This window comes from Alternaria ventricosa (genome assembly GCF_023758065.1).
Source record: "Alternaria ventricosa strain BMP 2768 chromosome Unknown scaffold_19, whole genome shotgun sequence".
Taxonomy (NCBI): Eukaryota; Fungi; Ascomycota; class Dothideomycetes; order Pleosporales; family Pleosporaceae; genus Alternaria; species Alternaria ventricosa.
In genome coordinates, this window is record NW_026055699.1 from 484,619 (window position 1) to 506,994 (window position 22,376).

General features: G+C 53.1%; 10 protein-coding genes across 10 annotated transcripts; 5 read left to right on the forward strand and 5 right to left on the reverse strand.

Moving 5' to 3' along the window:
• Positions 1–4: 4 nt before the first annotated feature.
• J4E93_009100 (uncharacterized protein) lies at positions 5–801 on the reverse strand (the record flags this gene model as incomplete). Its single annotated transcript, XM_049346994.1, has 3 exons — positions 5–484; positions 534–731; positions 781–801. The coding sequence occupies 3 exons, from the start codon at positions 799–801 to the stop codon at positions 5–7; spliced, it is 699 nt and encodes a 232-aa protein (XP_049195949.1).
• Positions 802–1,441: 640 nt separating this feature from the next.
• On the reverse strand, positions 1,442–1,980 carry J4E93_009101 (uncharacterized protein; the record flags this gene model as incomplete). Its single annotated transcript, XM_049346995.1, has 2 exons — positions 1,442–1,902; positions 1,950–1,980. The coding sequence occupies 2 exons, from the start codon at positions 1,978–1,980 to the stop codon at positions 1,442–1,444; spliced, it is 492 nt and encodes a 163-aa protein (XP_049195950.1).
• Positions 1,981–2,642: 662 nt separating this feature from the next.
• On the forward strand, positions 2,643–4,280 carry J4E93_009102 (uncharacterized protein; the record flags this gene model as incomplete). The annotated part of the gene is made up of 3 exons (XM_049346996.1): positions 2,643–2,920; positions 2,973–3,371; positions 3,419–4,280. The coding sequence occupies 3 exons, from the start codon at positions 2,643–2,645 to the stop codon at positions 4,278–4,280; spliced, it is 1,539 nt and encodes a 512-aa protein (XP_049195951.1).
• Positions 4,281–5,138: 858 nt separating this feature from the next.
• On the forward strand, positions 5,139–7,382 carry J4E93_009103 (uncharacterized protein; the record flags this gene model as incomplete). Its single annotated transcript, XM_049346997.1, has 1 exon — positions 5,139–7,382. The coding sequence occupies one exon, from the start codon at positions 5,139–5,141 to the stop codon at positions 7,380–7,382; it is 2,244 nt and encodes a 747-aa protein (XP_049195952.1).
• A 479-nt stretch (positions 7,383–7,861) lies between these two features.
• On the forward strand, positions 7,862–8,774 carry J4E93_009104 (uncharacterized protein; the record flags this gene model as incomplete). The annotated part of the gene is made up of 3 exons (XM_049346998.1): positions 7,862–8,462; positions 8,513–8,641; positions 8,698–8,774. 3 exons carry the CDS (start codon positions 7,862–7,864, stop codon positions 8,772–8,774), a joined length of 807 nt encoding a protein of 268 aa, XP_049195953.1.
• Positions 8,775–9,440: 666 nt separating this feature from the next.
• Positions 9,441–10,436, forward strand: J4E93_009105 (uncharacterized protein; the record flags this gene model as incomplete). The annotated part of the gene is made up of 6 exons (XM_049346999.1): positions 9,441–9,449; positions 9,509–9,549; positions 9,632–9,780; positions 9,848–9,999; positions 10,059–10,296; positions 10,348–10,436. The coding sequence occupies 6 exons, from the start codon at positions 9,441–9,443 to the stop codon at positions 10,434–10,436; spliced, it is 678 nt and encodes a 225-aa protein (XP_049195954.1).
• A 3,622-nt stretch (positions 10,437–14,058) lies between these two features.
• On the reverse strand, positions 14,059–15,542 carry J4E93_009106 (uncharacterized protein; the record flags this gene model as incomplete). The annotated part of the gene is made up of 2 exons (XM_049347000.1): positions 14,059–15,374; positions 15,539–15,542. 2 exons carry the CDS (start codon positions 15,540–15,542, stop codon positions 14,059–14,061), a joined length of 1,320 nt encoding a protein of 439 aa, XP_049195955.1.
• Positions 15,543–17,313, reverse strand: J4E93_009107 (uncharacterized protein; the record flags this gene model as incomplete). The annotated part of the gene is made up of 2 exons (XM_049347001.1): positions 15,543–17,063; positions 17,311–17,313. 2 exons carry the CDS (start codon positions 17,311–17,313, stop codon positions 15,543–15,545), a joined length of 1,524 nt encoding a protein of 507 aa, XP_049195956.1.
• Positions 17,314–17,749: 436 nt separating this feature from the next.
• Positions 17,750–18,907, forward strand: J4E93_009108 (uncharacterized protein; the record flags this gene model as incomplete). The annotated part of the gene is made up of 2 exons (XM_049347002.1): positions 17,750–18,832; positions 18,887–18,907. The coding sequence occupies 2 exons, from the start codon at positions 17,750–17,752 to the stop codon at positions 18,905–18,907; spliced, it is 1,104 nt and encodes a 367-aa protein (XP_049195957.1).
• A 1,781-nt stretch (positions 18,908–20,688) lies between these two features.
• On the reverse strand, positions 20,689–22,215 carry DBP5 (RNA helicase required for poly(A+) mRNA export; the record flags this gene model as incomplete). Its single annotated transcript, XM_049347003.1, has 3 exons — positions 20,689–20,958; positions 21,011–21,932; positions 21,977–22,215. 3 exons carry the CDS (start codon positions 22,213–22,215, stop codon positions 20,689–20,691), a joined length of 1,431 nt encoding a protein of 476 aa, XP_049195958.1.
• Between the last annotated feature and the right edge of the window lie 161 nt (positions 22,216–22,376).

Consider the following 22,376-nt stretch of genomic DNA (forward strand, 5'->3'; position numbering starts at 1 on the left):
CTGATTATCGTTGGAACTTCCTCCTCTTCACGTCGACTCTGTCTTCAAAGCGTGGACTCTGCCTCCCTGGCCCGTCCTCTTGTGTATTCCCTTGCTGCTCAAATATCCCACTACTCCTGAGCCGCTTCGTTGGGGTTCTCTCGTACTCGCCGCCACCCTTTTGCCCTTCTTCATCTGTCCCAGCTGGCCCGTCTGACCTCGGTCCATCCTCATATGCATCGAATTTCCGCTTCTGCGCAGTGCTCGGCGTCTGCATCAAGCGCCGCAAACGGCTCTCTTGTAACCGTCTATTCACTTCCTCGGTGACATCGACATGTTGAACGACGTAGTCGTCTTCGATTCTGGCTCGCTTTGCGCGTGGTGTGGGCGATTGATCCACGAGAGGAGATATGGCATGCGGGTTGGAGTTCGGGGGTTGCGCAGTTGGTGTAGTAGAGGCATGTTTAGCGCCCTCGATACTAAGACGTTTGTTTGAAGTCTTGACCTGCCGCTTGTTAGGTTTTCGGCATCGCGTGCGCAACGGCACAGCATACCTTCTTCTTTTCCGCCAGACCTTCGTCCTCGAGCTGGTCTCTAAATCTCTTCATGTCGTCCTGTAGTCTGCCCGACTTGTTTCGCAGTGAGATCAAGTCCGTCGCCAACCAGTCGGGGTCATTGTGATCCGTCGCATCGAGCGTCTCATTGAGAAACAGGAGTTGCGCGCGTAGGTTCTCGATGTGTTTGTCAAAGTCCTGGAGAATGGATGAGAAAGGTGATGGGACAGGTAATTGTGTGAATTACCTCGAGCGAAAACTTCGCCATGTTGCATGGCAGAATTGTGGACGAACAAGGGAAACCGCATGCAGGATGCTTCAACTTCCTTGTGGAGTCCCGAGCGCTTGGGTCAACATCGTTCCGATCGGAATGTTCCGACCTTGGCAGCATCTTGAGATCTTGCCTCTTAACCACGAAGGGTCACTGTGATAGGTCAAACATGCCATGTTGCATAGCTTAGTCAAAAGGAGATTGAAACTATGGGAAGTGGTGTTTTATAGTCACGGTTAGAATTGATGTGCACTAATCTCACTATATTGCCCTAGGTGCTCAATAGCATCTTGAAAGGTAGGACCCTGGAAGCTCGTAGCCCTCGTATACGACATTCCATGCTCTAGAGTGAGCTTTATGCTAAAGTACACACGACTCAGCTTGAGCTTCCTCTTCTCCTTTGCGCGACATGCCTCGCGTCGCTGTTGCTGTCCATTGTAGGCCAGTCTGCATGACCATGCGAAGAAGCTGCAGATGAATAAAAGCGATCGTTGCCCTCAAGGAATCAGTACATCCGATGGCCTCACGCAGCCTGAGTTGACGTTGGCGGCAAGTAGAGAGGACCACGATAGCTTTGTGACTCGATGCATCGTCTTTGACAAGTGGGTAATGTCTGATGATTGAGATGCGACCGTCTTCAGCCTTCATCTTCGCCGAAAGTGAGTTTGACAGCTTTGGCCTTCTTCTTCGGTTTCTTCGTTGGCTTCGCTTCTGGCTTCTTCACATCTGTCTCTTCTCCTTTTTTGCTCTCGTCTTGGTCATCCCCGATGATCTTTGCCGCCTTGCGCTTCTTTGAGACCGCACCAACCTCAGCAATCTTATCTTTGGATTGTGATTTTGCATCGCTGTCTTTCTTCTTTCCAGCCTCGTCTGCAGCCGGCTCCCCTCCCTCTTTGTCGTCTTTGCCTGAGACAAGCGCATCATACTCCTCTTTACTCAGCGACTGATTCGTCTCTTCCATGACATAGGTAGGCGCATCATTCTCGTCGTCATCTTTCTTCATCCTCTTATTCCGCGCGATTGGATGTTCATGACGGGCCGTGTCTCCACTGGTGAGTTGCCCACGCAGCCGCTGTAAGAAGGCTGGCTGTGAGCTGTCTGTGGCGAGTTAGTGAATGATACGATTGCGTTACATACAGACTTACCGAAATGGAGGTCTTTTGCTTTGAAGCTCATGGTGGTTGTAGTGCAAGGGATGTGCTGACACGGCATGCACGTAAGGGTCTAGATTAGTCGTTTGGCTGAATGTCGTGTCGATCGCTTAGCGGCGGGTTTCCGTGCGGCTCCTTCGCCTTAGCTGCGGATAGTTTACGATGCACTTGCAGTCTACTCTTGGTTCCAGAGAGAATTCACTCCATCGAGATGTCTAGTCGGTTGTCTAGATATGGCGGGTGAAAGCCCATCCCGAAACGTATTGGTCCGCTGCACCTGCTATCGGCATGCGTGCTAAAGGGCTTGGCGCGTTCCGCCGACAGGGAACATGTCAACTAGCAGATCTCGAAACGCATACGCAATCATCGGCCGCTAATAATTTACATTCAACGACCCTGTTCTCTCCTTTCACTCCCTCAGGGTTACAAGCTCGAGCCCGTCACGCCAATCGCCAACCGATCTCGATATTCGTACACCCACCTGGAGTCACGACCCACACGCTCGTTATCGACCAAGCTCCTTGGGTTGAACACGTCGCCCTTTCCTCATCCGCAACCGTCGCATTCATTCGACGTCCCCTAGACCCCTCGAATTCGCTTCGCACCGCTTGCGACTGGGCCAAAGAGCAATAGGGCTGCCATTGGCAGGAAATCGCATACCAGATACGCCACCACTCGGACACCACCATGGGCTTCCTGCAAGATATGACGAGGAGGCTACCGACCTCAAAGGACAGTCTAGACAAGCTGGACGACCTACCGCGCCGCGCCGAAAAGAACTCCCCACGGTTGTCCTTCTTTCGACGCAGGATACGGCTGAAGGGGAGTTCTTCTGTGTCGATACCACTGGGCCTGGTGCTACTGTTTCCATGTCTCGTTATAATAATAATCATAATTCTGTTCGTAAAGTCTCCAGACTCGCAGGGCATTATGAACATGCCCGCCGGCGGCCCTCCCTCGATAAGGTACGTGAAATCCCATCACCACAGCATCCAAACAACATCTAACAATGCGCAGACGGATAAGCGAGAAGTACGATAAGCCATTCGCAGTAGGCTGCCTCGAGCCGCAGGTCAACGGACCCCGAGCAAACGCTGCATTCGTAGTCCTAGCGAGAAACAAGGAGTTGGATGGAGTCATACAGTCGGTCAAGTCGATTGAGAGACATTTCAATCGGTGGTTCCACTACCCATACGTCTTCCTCAACGACGGAGACTTCAACGAGACGTTCAGGGAGACGGTCTTGGCTCATGTCAGTGCTCCAGTGGAGTGGGGTAAGATCCCTCCCGAGCAATGGGGCTTCCCCGACTGGGTAGATCCCGATGTTGCGAAGGAAGGAATCGCCAAGCAGGGTGACAGGGCCATCATGTACGGTGGTATGGAGAGCTACCATCACATGTGCAGGTTCTACTCGGGGTATGTAACCCAGCATGCTTTCTTCTGATTGTCACTAACACGGACAGTAAATTCTACCAACACGAACTACTCGCCAAATACGACTGGTACTGGCGCCTCGAGCCTGAGATCAAGTACTTCTGCGACATCACATACGATCCCTTTATCCACATGATCCGGAACAAGAAGACATATGGCTTCACCATCGCGGTGAAGGAGCTACGAGAAACCGTCCCCAACATCTGGCGATATGCCTCGGCCTACAAGCGTAACAACAACCTGACCTCCAAGGGTATGTGGGAGATGTTCGTGGAGAAGCCGAAAGAGGAGGACGAGAAGGCGCCAAAGACAGAGCCCAAGAAGAAGAACTTCTTCCCCCAGGACATAATGGATGCCGAGTTCGGCACAGAGGCCATGCCTGAAATCCACCCAGAGAACATGGAGGGCGAATCGTACAACATGTGCCATTTCTGGAGCAATTTCGAAATCGCCAATCTGAACTGGTTCCGCAGCAAAGAGTACAACGACTTTTTCGAGTTGATGGATCGTAGCGGCGGGTTCTGGATGGAGAGATGGGGAGATGCGCCCATCCACTCGCTAGCTGTTGGTGCACTACTTGGCCCTGAGGATATCCACTACTTCCGCGACTTTGGATACCGGCATACGACCATCCAACATTGTCCCGCCAACGCACCTGCGCGACAACTCGCCCGAGAACCATATCTTGAGAAGACGACACTCGACGAGAAGGAGCGACTGGAAGAAGACAAGTACTGGGCGTCATATGACCCAGTCAAGGAAAACGGTGTCGGTTGTCGCTGCAAATGCGACCAGGATATTGTCGACGTAGAGGGCAAAGAAGGATCCTGCCTGACGGAATGGGTAGAAGTGGCTGGTGGCTGGGCATCACCTGGGCCTGACGGACCATGATCTCTCCTTCTCGCGTGATATTCTATCAGCTTCAGGCTAGCATTTTGCGGGAACATTAGCATCTACTCCTCTTTCAGTAAGGCGTCAGGTGTTGGCATTGCATATGGGCTGGGCCGCCCTTCAATAGAGCATCAGGACTACGCGGGCGTCGTTGCAGGCTTACTTACTTTCTGCGCATTGGCGACACAGTGTATGAGAACGAATACGAACAAGTTGAAAACAGCTCTGCTCTTGAATGACCCCTCGTTGTGTGGTCATGGGATTGCTTGCTTTAGGTGACGGCCCCACCCTATTCAAAAGGAGGGTTGAACATCAACCTCTCGAAAGAACAATAGAAGTAGATCGACCAGGAATCTATGTCGCCTCAGCATCTTACTAAGCCTTGTTGTTGTGCTGATGTAGACTGCAGCGCGCCTATTCAGTTTCATTGAATGAGGTGGCCTGCTTTGGCCATGTGAACCATGTTCCGTATCTTATCGCTTACTACGAGACTATGCGGGGTTACCCCCATTCGCATCCCACCTAAGCTCGACCCTCCATCAGCACCTTGTCGTCACCACAACTCACAGCAGTTTGAACAGTCGCTCGTCTTTCGCATTCACTGACAGCATCTCGGTAGTCTCACACTTCACTTATCAGGCTATCAGTGTGCAATCTGGTATGTGCTGTCACCTGCTCCCGCTGGTCCCCACTTCCTCCCGAAGGCCCCCATACGCGCCTCGCCCGCAGCTAGTTAGGCAGCGTCCACCTGGTGCCCACCACAACCTCACCTTGACCGTTTCCCCCTCTCTCCTTCCACCACACTCGGATCGCTTTGAACTTCTGATCACACTGGATTTCGCATGAAAACAGGCTGACATGTCTTCCAGCGAGCCTAACTTCTCTCAGGATCTCAAGTTCCCCCCTGTGCAGGTGGCCCACTCGCTCACTAAGCTTGATCTTGAAACGCTCATGATGAGGTCGACTCAACGCCGAGCCCCAGAAGAGGCGGGCAGCTCTCTCGACGACAGCAGCTATGACCTGCTCGGCGACGGCGTCATGGACATGTCCGACGACGAAGCCCATACCGAGTCGATCGCGTCGACCGACGGTCCCACGCCCGATGACACGTCTGACGATTTCAGTGATGACGACGTCGAATACGAAGCCGGCGAGAATCACTTACAAGATAGCACATACTCTTCGCACGGCGAATCCCAAGAGCAGCAAACCCACGTACACCCTATACTATCTGGCGAAGACTCCTCTTTGACAGAGGTTCCGCCATACCTGAGTGGGAGCATGAGCTCAAGGCATTTCGTACTCCAAGAGCAGAACACGGGCAGTTCTGGTGTAAGCCTTGGAAGCAGCATCATCAAGAGCTCGGCAGGTTACACGGACGAGCTACCACCGGTGTTCGACCGTTATGGCTGCAAAGAGATCAGATTGTCGGTCAAGGCAGCCTTGTCCAAGGACCCTCTCGCCACCCCAGACGCATACCGAATACTGTATGTTGGTAGTGGAAAGTGGGCAGAGGGCACCATCACCTCTAAGATCTGCGCAGCGCTCGCTGCCTACCCTAGCGCCTCCAAGTCGGTCATGGTCCGCGGTCACATCGAGCCCTATGCCCCCGTCCCGCACGCTGATCGTTGTGCCAAAATGGCGATTCATAAGTCGCGCGAGAAGAAGCACGTTCTCGCCATCATGGAAGATGGACGACAGCTCATGTTCGGCTCCGGCCTGTCTAATCACTCTTCAGATCGACCAGACCTTGTGGTCCTCTGTCACCCAAGCGTCCTTGATAGCACTGCTGACAAGCAAGATCTTGCATCTGCAAAGGAAGTATTCGAACGCGAGACAATCCCATGCATCGAACTTGCTGAGACCAATCCTTTCGGAGCTGGATCTTCCGTCGATGAGAACACCACGTCGTTACGGGTATGCGTAGAAGGGCGAGACAACCCGAACACTGATTACGAGCTGAAGGAAGTACTGCCCCTCGATATCCATCAGTTCGACCAACTCGAGCCATCGCAGCTTAATCGCCATCTCGCACTCATCAGTCCTCATCTAGCGAAGGCACAGGGCGCGAAGGCAGCTCCGACAGTCCGTACATCGTGGTTTAGTGACAAGACCAAGAAGTCTACGAAGAAGATGGGCTCACCGTGGCCAATTGCAAAGTTGCTAGCATCTGCTTTCGTTCTCTTCGCCCTAATCCCCGCACTTCTCATGGGTGCGGCTTATACCCCCATGCTGTACCAAAAAGTGTCACAAGGGCGGTCAGTGTCACCAGCCATTTCAGAGATTCAGAACAACACCACAACGATTACACCCGTAGCGTCAGTGTCTCCAAGTGCGGCTCGTTACCCAGATTTAAGTCGCTCGAGCCTTGTTCACGAAGCTCGGGGCCTCACTATCGTACCGTCCCAGCCAAAGCAGGCTACCCAGAAGCCCAAGGCGAAGAACAGTCAGGCTGGAGGTTTCGAAATCCAGATCACCGGAGACCATCAGTTTGTACTCCGTCCTTCTAAATCCTTCAATTCGAACCGGAAGAAACCCCAACTTCAGGTTCAAGTTTCTCGACACTCGCAAGAGGTTCCAGCACGCTACAACCGGACCACCACTGGCGAGTACATTGTCGACCTGGAGCAGCAGTATCGCTTCGATAAGTTCAATGTCAGCATCGCCACACACTCAAAGCCTCTCCTGCGGCAATCCTTCGAAGTGATGCTCGGACACAACAAGTCGACGCTAGATCAACTTCTCGACACTGCCAAGTCCAACATATTGGATACACAAATCACCCTTCGCAACGTTTCTGCTATTGCTGCACAGCACCTGCAAGAATACATGGCCGGGTTTGATCTCTACGCTTCCAAGCAACTTCAGGAGACTAAGCATCAACTGGAGATGAAGGCTCATCGGGCAAGACAGATACCGGATGCTACGTGGATGGGCTTGCGGAAGGTGACCGCACCTGTGCGGACATCATCAGCGATGCAAAGGGCCAGGATGAATGCTCTTCGCGTCAGGTGCAAGATGGAGACGGCGGCCGGACTGTCTGCAAAGGAAGGCGGTGAGGGGCAGAGCTGGGCATGTGCAAAGGTGGGAGGGGCGGTCTAAGGAACATAGAGAGGCGGCACGCAGTGGAGGATCTCATGTGACTTTCTGCACTGTCTTGTTTTGATTATGCGGCGTATACGGACAGGAGGGCAGACACAAGGGTGCAGTGATATACCCCTGGGACCTGGTGTGGACAGGAGGACAACTTGGGAGTTATAGGACTTGTCGAATTCATCTCATACCACGATGCATCTACAGCAGCTTGTAGATGCGCACATGTCCTTTGCTCTGTACTGACGTAGCTATACATTGACTCATCGGGTAGGACGAACTAGTTGGGTGCACGTTGCGTCAGGTGTGAGGGCGCGTTGGGCACGTCCCCTGAGCCGAACCGGGTAAAGCGCGTTCTGGAGGGGCATCCCACTTCCCAATTTACAGGCAGTTGTTGACACAAGAACCCACAAACACACATCTCCCCCACAAACGCGGCTCTCTTCTTATCACACACAGACCCGAATACTCCGCATTCATAGAAGAAGATGTCTGAAGCAGCCAAGCCCGACCCCGCCGCCGAGCAGATCGCCAACCCTGCGGCGACTCTTGTTCAGGACGAGACCGCAAAGGTCACCACGGACAAGGCATCTGACAAGCCCGAGACCACCACAGAGAGCAAGGATGACAAGCCCATCACAGAGAAGGCGACAGAGGCAGCGGCCGCAGTGAAGGACAACGTCTTCTCCATGTTCGGTGGCGGCCCCGCAAAGGTTAAGAAGGAGGAGGCCGACGATGTCGACGAGCCATCAGGTGCTTCCAAGCCCAAGGGCGAGGTGCGTATGTGCTTAAGTGATTTTGAGGACATACTGACGAAGCGACAGGACGAGGACCCCGAGAACGAAGAGCCCGATGTCGACTTCCAGCCCGTCGTCCACCTCACCGAGAAGGTCGACACCAAGACCAACGAGGAGCTCGAGGAGCAAGTGTTCAAGATGCGCGCCAAGCTGTTCAAGTTCGACAGGGAATCGCGGGAGTGGAAGGAGCGCGGCACTGGTGACGTCCGGTTACTGAAGCACAAGGAGAATGGCAAGACCCGTCTCGTCATGCGCCGTGACAAGACCCTCAAGGTCTGCGCCAACCACTACGGTATGATACATGGAAGGTGGATATGAAAGCGGATACTGAGAAGTGCATAGTTGTTCCCGACATGAAGCTGTCGCCCAACGTCGGCAGCGACCGCAGCTGGGTCTGGAACGCCGCCGCCGATGTCAGCGAGGGCGAGCCCGAGGCTCAGACCCTGGCCATCCGCTTCGCCAACAGCGAGAGTGAGTCCAAGCAGATGCACGAAACTGCGCAGCGGAGCACTAATTATATCTTTCAGATGCCAACCAGTTCAAGGAGGCCTTCATCAAGGCCCAGCAAGAGAACGAGGCGCTTTTCGGCAAGTCGGAGCAGTAAATGCTGCCGGATAATAAGAGCTTGGAGGATGGGATGAGATACGAAAAGATGGATTGCACGAACAGTGAATGAGATTGGGACGGCATGATATGATGGTGGTAGAAGAGATTACCCACACCCTGCACATAACTAGATAGTAACTAAATGGCCCGACTACTGTAGTCGACGGCGTCCCCCCATGCAAGACTTGATGGCACGAAATGAGTCGACGTGGGAGTGATGGCTTTACTTTCAAGAATCGCGAATTGACCCTGCATAGCGTGCAGTCTCACCTGCAATGCAAACGTGTGCCGATGCCGTATCACGTCTCTCACCTGGCAGAGGGCTAGTCCCCTGTCAGGCAGGCTTCCGTGCTCGTGCAGCTTTTCTTACAGCTTGATGGTTTGCGCCAAGCCAGCGCAACTAGTCTCCGTCTCCGCCGCCCCGCGACCATCTCTCAGTTAACTCGCCAAATCAGAGCTCGCGACCCGAGACCAGCCACCGCGCACCTCCAGTCCAAGCCTTTACTACACGCGCCCCGGCTTTGTCGCAAGAGACCGACACGCCAGACCGCGCCCGACGTGAACCGCCTCTACATACCTCGCGTATATATTCTTCAGCCAGGCCGGAACCAACCACGCTCGCAGCAGCCCGTCTACGCAGTCCTCGCGGCGCAAATCAGACAAGATGCCTGACGTAAGTTGCGGCCTGGAGATGCACTCAAAACCATCGCGCAGATGCTAACAACCGCGCAGGTCAAGCGATGGGTCAAGCTCATCACTCACCAGAAGCCCATGTACGTACAATCCGCGCGCAATCGCATGCGCTTGCCCATCTCACGCGTCTACACGCCGCCAGTCGCTAATATACATTCACAGCGCGGAGCCTTCGCCCGTTGAGGGATACCCCATGCGATCATGGAGCATAGAGGTCTGGCTGCTGGATGACCAGGGCAACGAGGTCATGCCCAACGTCTTCGAGAAGGCCGTCTACAACCTGCATCCTTCATTCGAGAAGAACAAGCACAGTAAGTGCGCCCGACACTGCGCTCAGCAGTATGCCGTCAGCAAGAAGTCCCACTAACATGCCAAAAGTCATCAAGAAGCCGCCGTTCCGCATCGATGAGAAGGGTTGGGGTGAGTTCGACATGAGCATTGTCTTGTCCGCTGTTGGCAAGGGCGGCGATCACACCCTCGAGCACGACCTCAACTTCCAGTCGGAGCGTTATGAGGCCAAGCACCAAGTTGTAAGTACCACATACGCGTGCTATTCATCAGTCAGAACATTGCTAACCTGCCATTGCAGACTTTCCGCAACCCCAAGCCTGAGCTCCTCGCCCTCCTCGCCGAGTCTGGTCCCGCCGAGGCCAACGGCATGCGCAACAAGGACGCCGCCAAGAAGAAGGGCCGGAGAGACAAGAACGTAGACATGGAGAAGCTGGCCGATGGACTGCAGAAGCTGGGTGAGGATGACCTGCTGCACGTCGTCACCTTGGTCCACGACAACAAGACCAGCGAGACGTACACTAAGAATGACGTCGAGAGTAGGTTTCCATCATCTCCCCATTGCAAGGCACGTGCTAACATAATGATAGATGGCGAGTTCCACGTCGACCTCTACACCCTACCTGATTCCCTAGTCAAGATGCTCTGGGACTTCACGTCCTCGAAAGTCGATTTATAGGTTGTTTCGCCATCAGAGGTTCTATCTTGCGTCGATTCGACCCTGGAGTGACTAACACAACACGATATCTCGTTCGCACGTCCACGATCCTTCTCAGCATCTCCATGCTCGAGAAACATAGCAGCATCACGCTCGCTTGCTTCATCCCCGTAGCGGGAGGGATCGTGGCGGTCCATATCTCGAGTTCCCCTAGCTCTCAGTGGCCCGGACAAAGTCGAACGAATATATCACTCACCCCATGTTTTCTGTTCCTGTTTTCTCGTTCTTCATGAGCCTCGGAGTTTTACAAAGGGCAAAAGCTGGGTGGCTATGCATGCATACATGGCAACTTCTTTTGATATTGATTGGCGCTGCTGGGAGGGTTACAGGCTTATTATAGGTGGATATGCATGGGCGAGAAATGAGATTACTTAATTCTTGGTTTGTGCTTTTTGTGTGGACTTGAGGGGTGATGGTTGTGTGGTGATGATAGGCCTGGTCCTGACGTGCGAGGGGAGTGCGAGCACGAGGTACTGGCTACTTGCTACATGATTCACGACTTCAGTACATCCGTGTAGGCTGACTTTCCACAGGCCGAACACGGCTGCACGACAAGGACACAGTACTACGCATCGCGATAGAAGTACTGGATATCTGGCTCGGACCCAGAACCCGGCCGATCGGTCCTCATCGACACGGCATCTTCCCAAGCTTCTACCGGCTCATTCCAGAGCCAATACTAGTACATCGTATCGCATGAACCTTGAGCTCGGGATTCTCATATCGATGGCAAACCAGAGTGCGGAGTGGTACCAGCTATGGGACTGCTCAACGGAGCGTGGAAGAGAGGTGATGATGATGATAATGATCATCATCATCACTATCATCGAGAATAACAGCGACAAGCTCGAGGCACGTTGTATGACGGGGAGAGATACGTCGTTCGCCGAACATACTCAGGCTTCGCCACTGTTTTGGAGGATCTCTCACTCTCACACCATGACGGGTTATTCTCTAGATTTTTTGTAGACAGTGAACAAGAGTGAGATGTTGTGGTGTCAAGAAGAAGAGAAGCAATCTCAGCCAAAATCCCGAGACTTTTATATGCCAGTCCTTGGTGCTCTCCTCACACATGCGCGCTTAAACTCACAGTTTTGGAGTCGCTCTTCTTCCCGAACTCATGAGTTTGTGAGTTAAGGGTTATTAGCACAGCAGAGCTTCTCACGCATACAAACAAACTCTTCCTTTTTTGAGAGCGCAGTCAAAGAACCATATTGGTGTAGTCTGTTGATTTTGAAAGCAGAGTTCGTCCGCACATCTCAGGAGTCGACAACTGTTTTGAGTAGGGGTGGAAGTTGCGCGAAACACACATGGCTTTTATGTCGGGAACTTTTGTTCATGCTTTGGAAGCAAATAGTTTTGGATATTTTGGAAACATCCGGAGAAGTTGGGGATTAAGTTATTGACGAAGGGTAGAAGAGTCTTTTATATGCCGTTGCAGCTAGCGCTGTGTCCGATCACCAGTGTATCTTTGGAGGGCAGGAGACTCGCATAGGGGCTGTGTTGGACATTTTTTTCAGGAGGAAAGAAGGCGGAGACCATTGCAAAGTGAGCAGGCCTTTTTGAGACTCGGAGGAGAAGACAGTCATTGTCTCGTCGTCTTGGTTTTTGAGTTCCACAACCATATGTCAATAGTCCGGTACTTTTGGAAACTAAGGTTGTAGAAAGGTGTGAAGAGAAGAAGGTCGGAGAGGAAGTTGATGATGTTTTATGGTCCTCCAGTCGGATATGAACTTGGTAAACGCAGCTTTGAGTCTACAAAATTCCTCGAATGGAATTAAGCCGCTGTGCTGACGACCATGGGTCATGCTATACTTCGGCGTGGGTTTTGGACAAAACGCGCTACATGTCTGTATGTCCGGGTATTCAGCGCACCAGACATAAATCGAGAATTTGTATGGTTCCGTTACATCCAAGGAGAATTCCTGGGTTTTTGGAAAAGAGTAGAAGACATGATGGGAGAGAAAGGACTACGAAGAGACCCAGTATGATTTTATAATCCTCCAGGAAGACAGGTCGGAAGACATATATGCAGCATCGTACAGAAGACACAGACACCATGGGCCTCTGGCCTAACACTTTTGATAAGTCGGTTTTGGTGATTATATGTTTCGGGGCTCTCGAATCTGAACTCATTTACGTGAGCTAGCGACGATTTTAAAACTCCATGCGAACGGAGGAATGCACTCTTGAAGAAATGCCCAAGTGTCGCAAAGGCCAGAGAGGCAGACATCGAAAGTTTTGAAAAGAGTTTTAGTCGAGTAAAAGAGCACGAGATGCAGGCATGAAGACGTCGTGATGATGATTTCGTTGAACAGGACCAGGTGCGGCAGAGAACCGCCATGGGTCATGAGAATGTGTTTTTCGAATGCGCATCCATAAGTCCTCCATGTGGAAGTTTGGAAGGCTCGGCAGGAAAAGCGACATGGCAGTTTCGATACCAGATGTCGGCTCGAGAAACGCATCAACCTGGAGAGTGTAACTTTGAAAGGCCGAAAGAGCGGAAAGACATTAGCGTTTATCTTCCAAAGTTTCGGACAGCCAAGACTGGCCATAGCCGTGGGAGTTCAAGGTTTTCGAGGACATGATAGAACCCATCCGTCTTTTCGGGGAAAAGAGGAAGGCGTGTTGGTATAAAGGAGAGAGGGCCGAGCGGAGGAAAAGCAGGACGGAAGACAGCCATCGATATCTGGTCGCTCTGTTTGTGGCGGCGCAGCCATGTAACATATATGCGAATATTCGAAAATACCGGAAACGAGAACGACAATGCCAGCTTTCGACCCGAAGAAATCATAACAACCGTGTGACGGTGTTTTAAAGATCGGAAGAGCGGAAACACATCGGGACGACCTGAGCGTTTTTGGACAGCCAGAACTGGTCATAATAACGCCCGTAGGACTTTTGGAAGACATGGCATCTTCTGCATTCTTTTGTAGGAAGAAGAGGAAGAAGAGGAGGAAGGAATGATGGTGTGTGGAAGAAGCCTGAGCAGAGAGAAGAGCTCGACAGACGACTGCCATAAAATGCGCGAGGGAATCTTTTGGTATTTTTCTGGCTGCGCAACCATAGATTCGCAATGTGCAGATTTGAGAAGTCCAGCGGAAAGACATTCTATCTCCCTTAATGGCTCTCAGCTCAGGAGCAACATGGCCTTTCGCGTCCTTGAATTTTGGAAGCTTCGGAAGAAGGGAGGACATGAAACGTGTTTAATAAGGTTTTGTTTTCGACAGCCAGCACCAAACATGACCGGAATCACAGGCGTTTTTGGACAGAACGACATCAAGTCGTGTATCGCATCTTTTTGAGGGGGAAAAAGAAGGACAAAGCTGGTATGAGAGAGAGGACTGAGCAGAAAGAAAGCTGGTATTTATACCTGTTGAGTTAGCAGAAATATAGACGTGAGATGAGATGAGCTGGAGAAGTATCGTTTGCGTGCGGTGCATAAAGATAAGGATGGGGGTATGCGTGCATGTAACAAGTTTCTCGAGCATCGATATCATCCTACTCTTCTTTCTCCTGGCATCGCACATACATCAGCTCGCAACTACATCTATGCTCTTCTTCCACACTTCCCACCACCCCATCACCTCCGCCTCCTCCGTCCACCACTCCCACCCCTGCTCTCGTTCTTCACCGATGTATCAAGCAACGGGTCAAGACCGCTTCCATCATTACTCGAACCCCCACCACCACCAAGCCAACCCGCCACCGTAGCCGCAAGCTCATCCCTCTTCTGCCTCCTCTCTTCCATCACCGACTGCCTTTGCTGCGTCACCGTCCTGACTCCCGACTGCCGTTGCATCACAGTCCTAAACCTCGCAAACCGTTTCCCTTTCTGCAACGCAGGAACAGTCTGAGTCCGCACTGTCCGGCTTCGAGACGATGGATAGCGTACAACGTGGACAGGCAGGTTGACGCGTCGGATGCGCCTGCGCCGCTGGGTTTGCACGTCGCCTGACTTAGCGTTGATCAATTTGCGGAGGTCATGTTTACGCTGCCGGATTAGGGCTTTGATACTTCTGACGCGCTTTTTGAAGGCTCGCATCATTGATATCGATGTTCGGCGCGCTTTGTATGCCGTGTCGAGGAGAGCTTTGGGTGAAGTATCAGGCTTCAAAGATACGAATGCAGTGTCGCGGCCCCATCGGCGCAGGTGTCGCCATTGAGTTTGCTGGGTGCGTTGCCGTTTGTGTTGTTGTTTGCGTTGCTGAATAGCCGTCATTATTGTCCTTGCTTCCTCCGTCAGACGGAGGATGTCTTGAACGGCATAACCTAGTGTTTGGTTGAAGGCTTGGGCTGTTGCTAGTTTTGAGACGGGCATTCTGCGGATGTGTGGTTTGGTGTGTTGAATGGCAGCCATAATGGCTCTGGCCTCTTCAGTCAGGCGGGAGACTTCAGAGACGGCGGGTTTGAGTTTCTCGTTGATCTCGACCGCTGTGGACATTCCGTAGGAGGTAAACTTGCGGATTGGCGCCCCCATCGCTGTAGGCGGTACCGCGTTCGTCTTGTCCTTTTTTCTGGCACGAGCTTCTTTCTGCGCTGCTCTTTCAGCCTTTTGTGCCCTCTTCTTCTCCCTCTTTTCTGCGTTCCTCGCTAGCCTCTCCTCCTTTGGCCTCTCTCTGTCCTTAGCTGGAATTCTTCTCACAAGCGTGCGATTGATGTCGTCCAAAACGGAATCAGCCTCTTCCATCAGATCCGCTGCATCCACCATCAGCGTCCTGAACCTCACAGCCATCAATAGACAGTGCCACTGTCGAATTTCTGACATGACAGCTGCATGCTTCGTCTTCTGTTTATCGAAGAGCTTCTCGAATCTGCGCATTATTGCGTTCGCTGTCCGAACACGGAGCCGGCCGGAAATAGATTGGCCTTCTATCTTGAGCTTGCGAACCAGTTCCGCTATAGTTAGTCTTGGAGGGGTCCGCGGATGCTCTTCTTGCTGAGATGGAGACGTGTTGGCTACTTTCAGAGTTGAGAGATTGTGAGTCGGCACGTGCGCACGGATGGATGGCACAGATTTCGGTGTATTTGGCTCATGTTTTGACTACCTGGGCTATCAGAACACATTCATGGGAAGGTCGAGTCCACATCAGGCTCACCTACGTCCTCGTCCTCGTTCTTGTCATCAGGCGTAGCTCCATTTTTACGCATCGTCCGGAAACGAGAAAAGGGAACATCGACCGTAGTAGTGACACTATGGATCATGCCTTCGTCTACCCGAGAGTGCTGAGTAAGCGTCATCGCTCCCTCACTCAGTGCACCAAAGCCAGGAACACACAATATCTTGTCTCCTTTGGTCTGACTGTCTTGCGACGAGTCCCCGGGGATTGAGTCCACAGTGCTAGGAATGGTGCCCACCTCCCAACCCCAACCAATCTTTTTCCCAAATGCAGCCCATCTGATCGTCCCTCTGTGACCAGACTTTTGAGCCAACTGTTCGAGATCTGATTTCGGAGAGATGAAGAACTGTATCGAATCGCCGTCTTGCACCACTGGCGTAAGAGACGACTCGAAGTCTTGGGGATCACTGATCATGCTGAGGAAATCGTTATCCTTTGGTGGATCTGCAGCTGGACTGGTCGCTGCAGGATCCAACGATAATAAGCCAGCTTTCTTTCCCCATCCGCCTCCACCACTCAAGACTCGATGGAGACGTGCTCCTTCAGTAAGTGCTTGCGACACCAGCGTGTTATAGAGAGGGGGATCACTGCGCCATAAACGCTCCCATGCATTTGTGTGCTCGGAGACCGGATTCTGATCGTCTGTTGGTAAGCCAGAGAGGATTTCATCTGTTCGAGCGGCGATGGTGGCCCTCAGCTCATCGGGTATCACTAGTGCCCAAGCTACAGTCGCTTGCGCAGGCTGTCCTCGCGATTTGAAGAATCTGGGAACAACATTTTCAAGTTCCGACGAGGCCTGTAGAGATTTACCACCAGGCCCGATAACCCTGCGGATGATGTTGCCCATGCAGCCGTTGACTGTGCGGGGCATTGTCAAAGGAATTAACGGAACGTGGAGAGCGGGAGCAGAGTCTGTCTGTTGCTTGACTAGGCGGATTCCATGATGAGAAACGTTGGTCTTGGATACAGGGGTCATCTGGCGATTCGCATCCAGGGTCCAAGTCGATAAGATCATGGTGGATGGCGTACCTGTCTGGAAGACAGTATTCGCAAGAGGCAACCGCAAACTGTCACGATAGACTGTGTCCTTGACATTGTGTTCGGCAAATATGAAATCGATAGCGTTCTTGTCCAATGGCGATAGTTCTTGGGACGGTACAGAAGCATCGGACGGAAGAATCGCGTAGGATATTCCTTCGAACCCGGCGCCAGCAAGAGGCGGCTGAGTAGGGTTCTTCTCCCCTACCCTGCTGACGGGGAGTTTGTCTACGACAGCACACAGTGCATGTATTTGGAGATCCGGTACGTCGGCCGCATTTTCGTAAGCGTGCAGAAGAGCGTTGCGGAGGAAAGCGTCATCGTCCAGCAAATAGTGCGCATACGAAGGCGTGACGAAGAAGACACAGAAGGTCCTTTGACGGGCGACGTCCAGTGGTGGAGGAGTGATGTGCTTGACAAGGTCGTGTGGCTGGAGACATTGTTAGAATGCGTCAGCGGGTTGTGACATTTTCCTTACATGGGATTCCACAGACGGTGGTACAATTATGCCCCAGTGCCGACGAACGGGCGCGTGGTATGCTTTGAATTGATCGAAGTTTGCGCGTCTACTCGGTATGACTGAGGGACAGCGCAGAGGACGAGCGGCGGCAGCGGCGCGCCTCAAGAGTGGCCATTGTCGCGCAACCAGTAGAGGCATTTGTCGAAGCTCAATTGACCATAATGAAGCATGGACGTGGTGTTGAAGATGCAGATGCAAGTGGTCATGACGCACCATCCGCGGCTAGCAGATCGCACTACCCAAGATGCCTGCAGGGCCTGGAGACGAGATGCGTACGTAAGCAGAGCCGCATCTCGCGACAACGGGCGTGGTAGCATGGCAAGCACTCCTGTCACCTGCCAGCCCGAGCATTGAGCCTGTCAACCGACGCGTCTATACTCCCTGCAAGCCCTCTGGACGCTTGCCATCCACTCGGGCGCCTGCACACGCCCTTGACACTTTTTGGAGCGCCGGCTAGGCCACGTCTCGCACACACCTCCTTGCGCCGACCCACGCCCGCACCATCACCATCGTCTGCCTCTGCTTCTGATGCGCCCTTCATAGACCCCTCCCATTTGGCAGCCGCGGTTCGCCTTCCTTCCTAATCGTCCACCACCATGTCACGCTCGTTCCGCCGCTCGAATCCCATTACCATAATCCTCGCGGGCATCCTCTGCATCGGCTTCTTCGTCTTCTTCTTCTCTGGTACCGATGTGCCGTCCATTACCAGGAAAGGAGGGGGAGAGGTAGCCTCGAACCCCCTCTCGCCACCCTCGCTACCGTTCCGCAAGTCCAAGGCGAATGCTCCACAGGCCGCGCCGCCCGTCGTACATTACTATATGAACAACGTGACCAACACGCGCACGCCAATCGAAAACGAGGAGACGGTGCTGATCCTCACACCATTGGCCAAGTTTTACCAAGAATACTGGGACAACCTGCTCAAGCTCAACTACCCACACAATCTCATCTCCCTGGGCTTCATAATACCAAAGACAAAGGAGGGCAATGCCGCATACGCAGCGCTACAGGCGCAAGTCACCAAGACTCAAACTGGATCCAAGAAGAATCGCTTCTCCGCCATTACCATCCTCCGCCAGGACACCGAATCCCCCCTCCAGTCGCAAACCGAAGCCGAGCGTCACAAGATGGAGAATCAGAAGGCGCGACGTGCAGCCATGGCCAAGGCGCGCAATTCGCTCCTGTTCACAACGCTAGGTCCCACAACCTCGTGGGTCCTATGGATGGACGCAGACATCGTCGAGACACCACCCACTCTGATCCAAGATCTGGCCGATTACGACGTGCCCATCATCGTCCCCAACTGCTTCCAGAGATACTACAACGAAGATAAGAAGAGCATGGACATCCGGGAATACGACTTCAACAACTGGATCGACAGCCCCACAGCCAAGGACCTTGCTGCTAAGATGGGCAAGGACGACATTCTGCTCGAAGGGTACGCCGAGATGGCTACATACCGTAGCCTCATGGCTAAGATGCACGACACATCGGCGGACCCCAAGGCAAAGATTAAGCTCGACGGAGTCGGCGGCGCTACTTTGCTCGTCAAGGCGGAGGTACACCGAGACGGCGCCATGTTCCCACCGTTCGCCTTTTACAACCTCATTGAGACGGAAGGTTTCGCCAAGATGGCGAACCGACTGAACTGGGAAAGTTTTGGCCTGCCAAACTACCTTGTAAGTCATCTTCTATCCTGCTACACAGACATTGCTTGCTAACATGGGCCCCAGGTGTACCACTACAACGAGTAAGAAAATCCGAGGCAATGTACAATCTATTTGCAGACTGCTCCCTTGGGCGGTCTTGGGCGGCGTTCGAGAGGGGTTTCCGACTGCCACACTGTTGATATCATGAGCATTGCATGTGCGAAAATAGTCATGTATTAGGGGTATAGAAGGCTTGCTGGCAAGAGATATACCAGCATTATCTTTGAATTGGATTACGAAAGTTTCTATTGCACCATTTTGAAATTACTCATCAATCAGCATTGCGGCATGAACGAGTACCCATGTATCCAAGATGTTTCCAAGCAATTAGTCTCGACTATGTGGGCTGCGGAGCACGCTTCGTTCCAATAGGCCAGGGCAGATGCGGGTCTTGCGTGACGACCAGGCGCAATCACGCTACGCCCATCTTTAAATCTAACATGCCTAATCAAGAGACTCTACAAGCATCTGAATATTGAGGCAGCATGCATCGACAGACGCATGCGACACTGAACCCCGCGGGGAACGGATCGTCGCGTGCCAGAGCTCCGGTACCTCGCCCGATCCACCTCGGTGCGGGATGACGCTTCGGAAGGCACCTTACAGCAACCATAACCACGACTGAACCCGTACGGGACGACCGGAACATTCCACACATCACCCACCGACCAGTCTCGTAAATCTCACGAGTCGACAGAAAGGAGGAAACCATGGCCGAAATCGCCGGCCCCCGTAAACGCACCTCGGAACGCGACGCCCTCCCACCACGAACCCACAGCGGCGCCTCGGAAACCTCACCCATAGTAACGAGTTCGCAATCCCATACCAAAGACTACAACTCCATCTCCCCTGACATCCGCGCACGCGATCATTCCACCTCCATCTCAACCAACATCTCCCCCAACAACACAACGACTAAACCCGCGAACCCATCCCAAGACCCCATCGGCGGGACCTCCATACCACAAGGGCCCTCCGCTACGGACTCAGGTGCGCCACAGGAAGGCACGGCAGGGACATTGCAACCCGCCGTCGACCAGCGCCGACTCAACGGGCATGCGAGTGTAGACCACCGCGCACGGAGTGCAGAGCGGGAAGCCGCAGCAGTGGAACAACGCGAGAAAGGGTGGTGGAGCGCCTTTTGGGAAAAGTACGGGAGTGTCGAGTTGGATAATAAGGGGAGTGTTGCTAGGGATCATTTGGCGCTTGGTAAGACTAATCCTCTCGTCTCTTTCTGCCTGTGCATGGGCATGTGAATGGGGGAAGATGGGAATGACAATACTGACACGATGATAGAACGAACCTTCCTAGCCTGGCTCCGCACATCCCTCTCCTTCGCCTCGATCGGCATAGCGATAACGCAACTCTTCCGACTAAACACTTCGATAGCGAATTCGCCGGATTCGTCTTCTACGACTTCTCCACAAGCGAAACTGCGGCATTTGGGGAAACCGCTAGGCGCGACATTCATCGGTATTGCGATCTTGATGCTTTTGATAGGGTTTCATCGGTACTTCGAGGCGCAGCATTACGTTATACGGGGCAAGTTCCCTGCGTCGAGAGGCAGCATCATCATCGTTAGCGCCATAGCAGGCGCACTGATAGCGAGTTCACTCATCATTATAGTGGTTACGGCGCCGGGAGCGTTTGAGACTTGAAGAGAAGAAGACTTAGTTTACTTTGCTAAGCTTGGGTATCTTTGATTCATTTCCATCGTACGTGATTCTTTTATCTCTTCATAGAGGTCAACGGCTGCGTTGCCCCTGTCATGTGTTCGCTATTGCTCAAAAGCCTGGTTCCCCCACACATAGTCCTTGAATTACGCCCTAGCCTCTCATCTCCTCCGTTGTCTTGCCCGCTCGCGACGACTTGATGACACCCTGAATCAGTTCTTCGACAGCGTCCCAGTCCGATGTGTCGATGGGAACTAGGTCCGTCTTGAAGTAGCTCGCGATGTAGTTCAGCTGTGTCCAGCTGTTCTTGTCGTGTACGAAAGTAAGGGCGACACCGACGCGTCCAAAACGACCGGTACGACCAATGCGGTGGAGGTATGTCTCGGGGTCTGCGTCCACTCCGTTTGCCATGGTCGGGACGTCCTGGTAGAACAGTTAGTACACCTTGTAGATATTCTTTTGAATTATGACTTACGTAGTTGATAACCATAGTGACTGACTGCACATCGATACCACGGGCGAGAACGTTGGTGGTGATGAGGACCTTGGCCTCTCCGGAGCGGAACTGGTCGATGATGCGATCACGCTCAGGGCCTTCCAGGGCACCACTGAGTTGCGCAACCTTGTGGCCTTCGGCAACCATGCGCTTCTCGAGCTCCTCAGCAGTCCTTCTGGTCCTGACGAAGATGATGGACGAGGCTTGTGTCATCAGACCGTAGAACTTGAGCAATGTCGCGTACTTGTCATTGTCCTTATCGATATCAATGTACAGCTGCTTAATGCCCTCGATGGTCAACTCCTCGTGCGCTAGAGTAATCGTGTTTGCGTTGGGTGCGAAGCGCTTGGCGTATGCGATGACGGTGGGTGGGAAGGTAGCGGAGAAGAGGACTGTCTGGATGTCCTTGTTCAGAAGTGACTTGACGCGAGTGCATTGCTCGCCCATGCCCTGCTGATCCAACATGTTGTCGGCCTCGTCCAGAACCAGAATCTTGATGTTCTTTGGGTTGATGAGACGCCGCCTCAGCATGTCCTGAACAGTTCCCGGTGTGCCGACAAGAATTTGGGCATTGAACTGTTGTCCCCTTCGTGACGGGTCGGGAATAGCAGCCATAGTCTTGAGACCGTCCATGAACTGACCCATGTGTGTAATGACACCAAGAATCTGACGGGCGAGTTCTCGGCTAGGCGCGAGTGCCAGCGCTTGCGGCTCGGGGTTCGATAGGTCGACGCGAGAGAGGATGTTGAGCGAGAAGGCAGCAGTCTTACCAGTTCCAGACTGTGACTGCGCGATCATGTTGGTGGGCGGGTTCATCAGAAGCAGAGGCAAGGCCTTCTCTTGAACTTTGGATGGCTGGGTGAAGTTCATGCTGCGAATGCCCTTGAGGAGTTCCTCGGAGCTGACATTGTTAGCTGGCCCGGTGGGTGAGCGCAGTCCACTTACAGATTCAGCTCCTCAAACGATTTGACGGAGTAGAGCGGGTTGTTGGGGTCTGCCTGCAGGTCGGCGAGCTTGACCTCGACATTGTACTTAGGCTCAGCCAGAGCAGAGCCGTTTCCAGGTGGACCGCTGCCATCGGTCTGAGCTTTTTCGAGAGAAGACTCCGGGGCTTCTTGGGGTTCTTGCGCGGGAGTCTCCTCGGTCGGCTCCTGCTTGATGGGGGTTTCTTCTGCGGCCGACATGATGGGCGAGTGCGGGTCGCGTTGCGGGCGGTGAGGTGAGGAAGGCGACCTTGGTGATAGTCGCGGGAGTTTGCTGAGCGGAGCGGATTGCTATGGATACAAAGTCGTTGCTCGCTCAAGGTGGTCTGGCGCAAAGTGTGAGGTAGCTGTGTTTGGTGCAG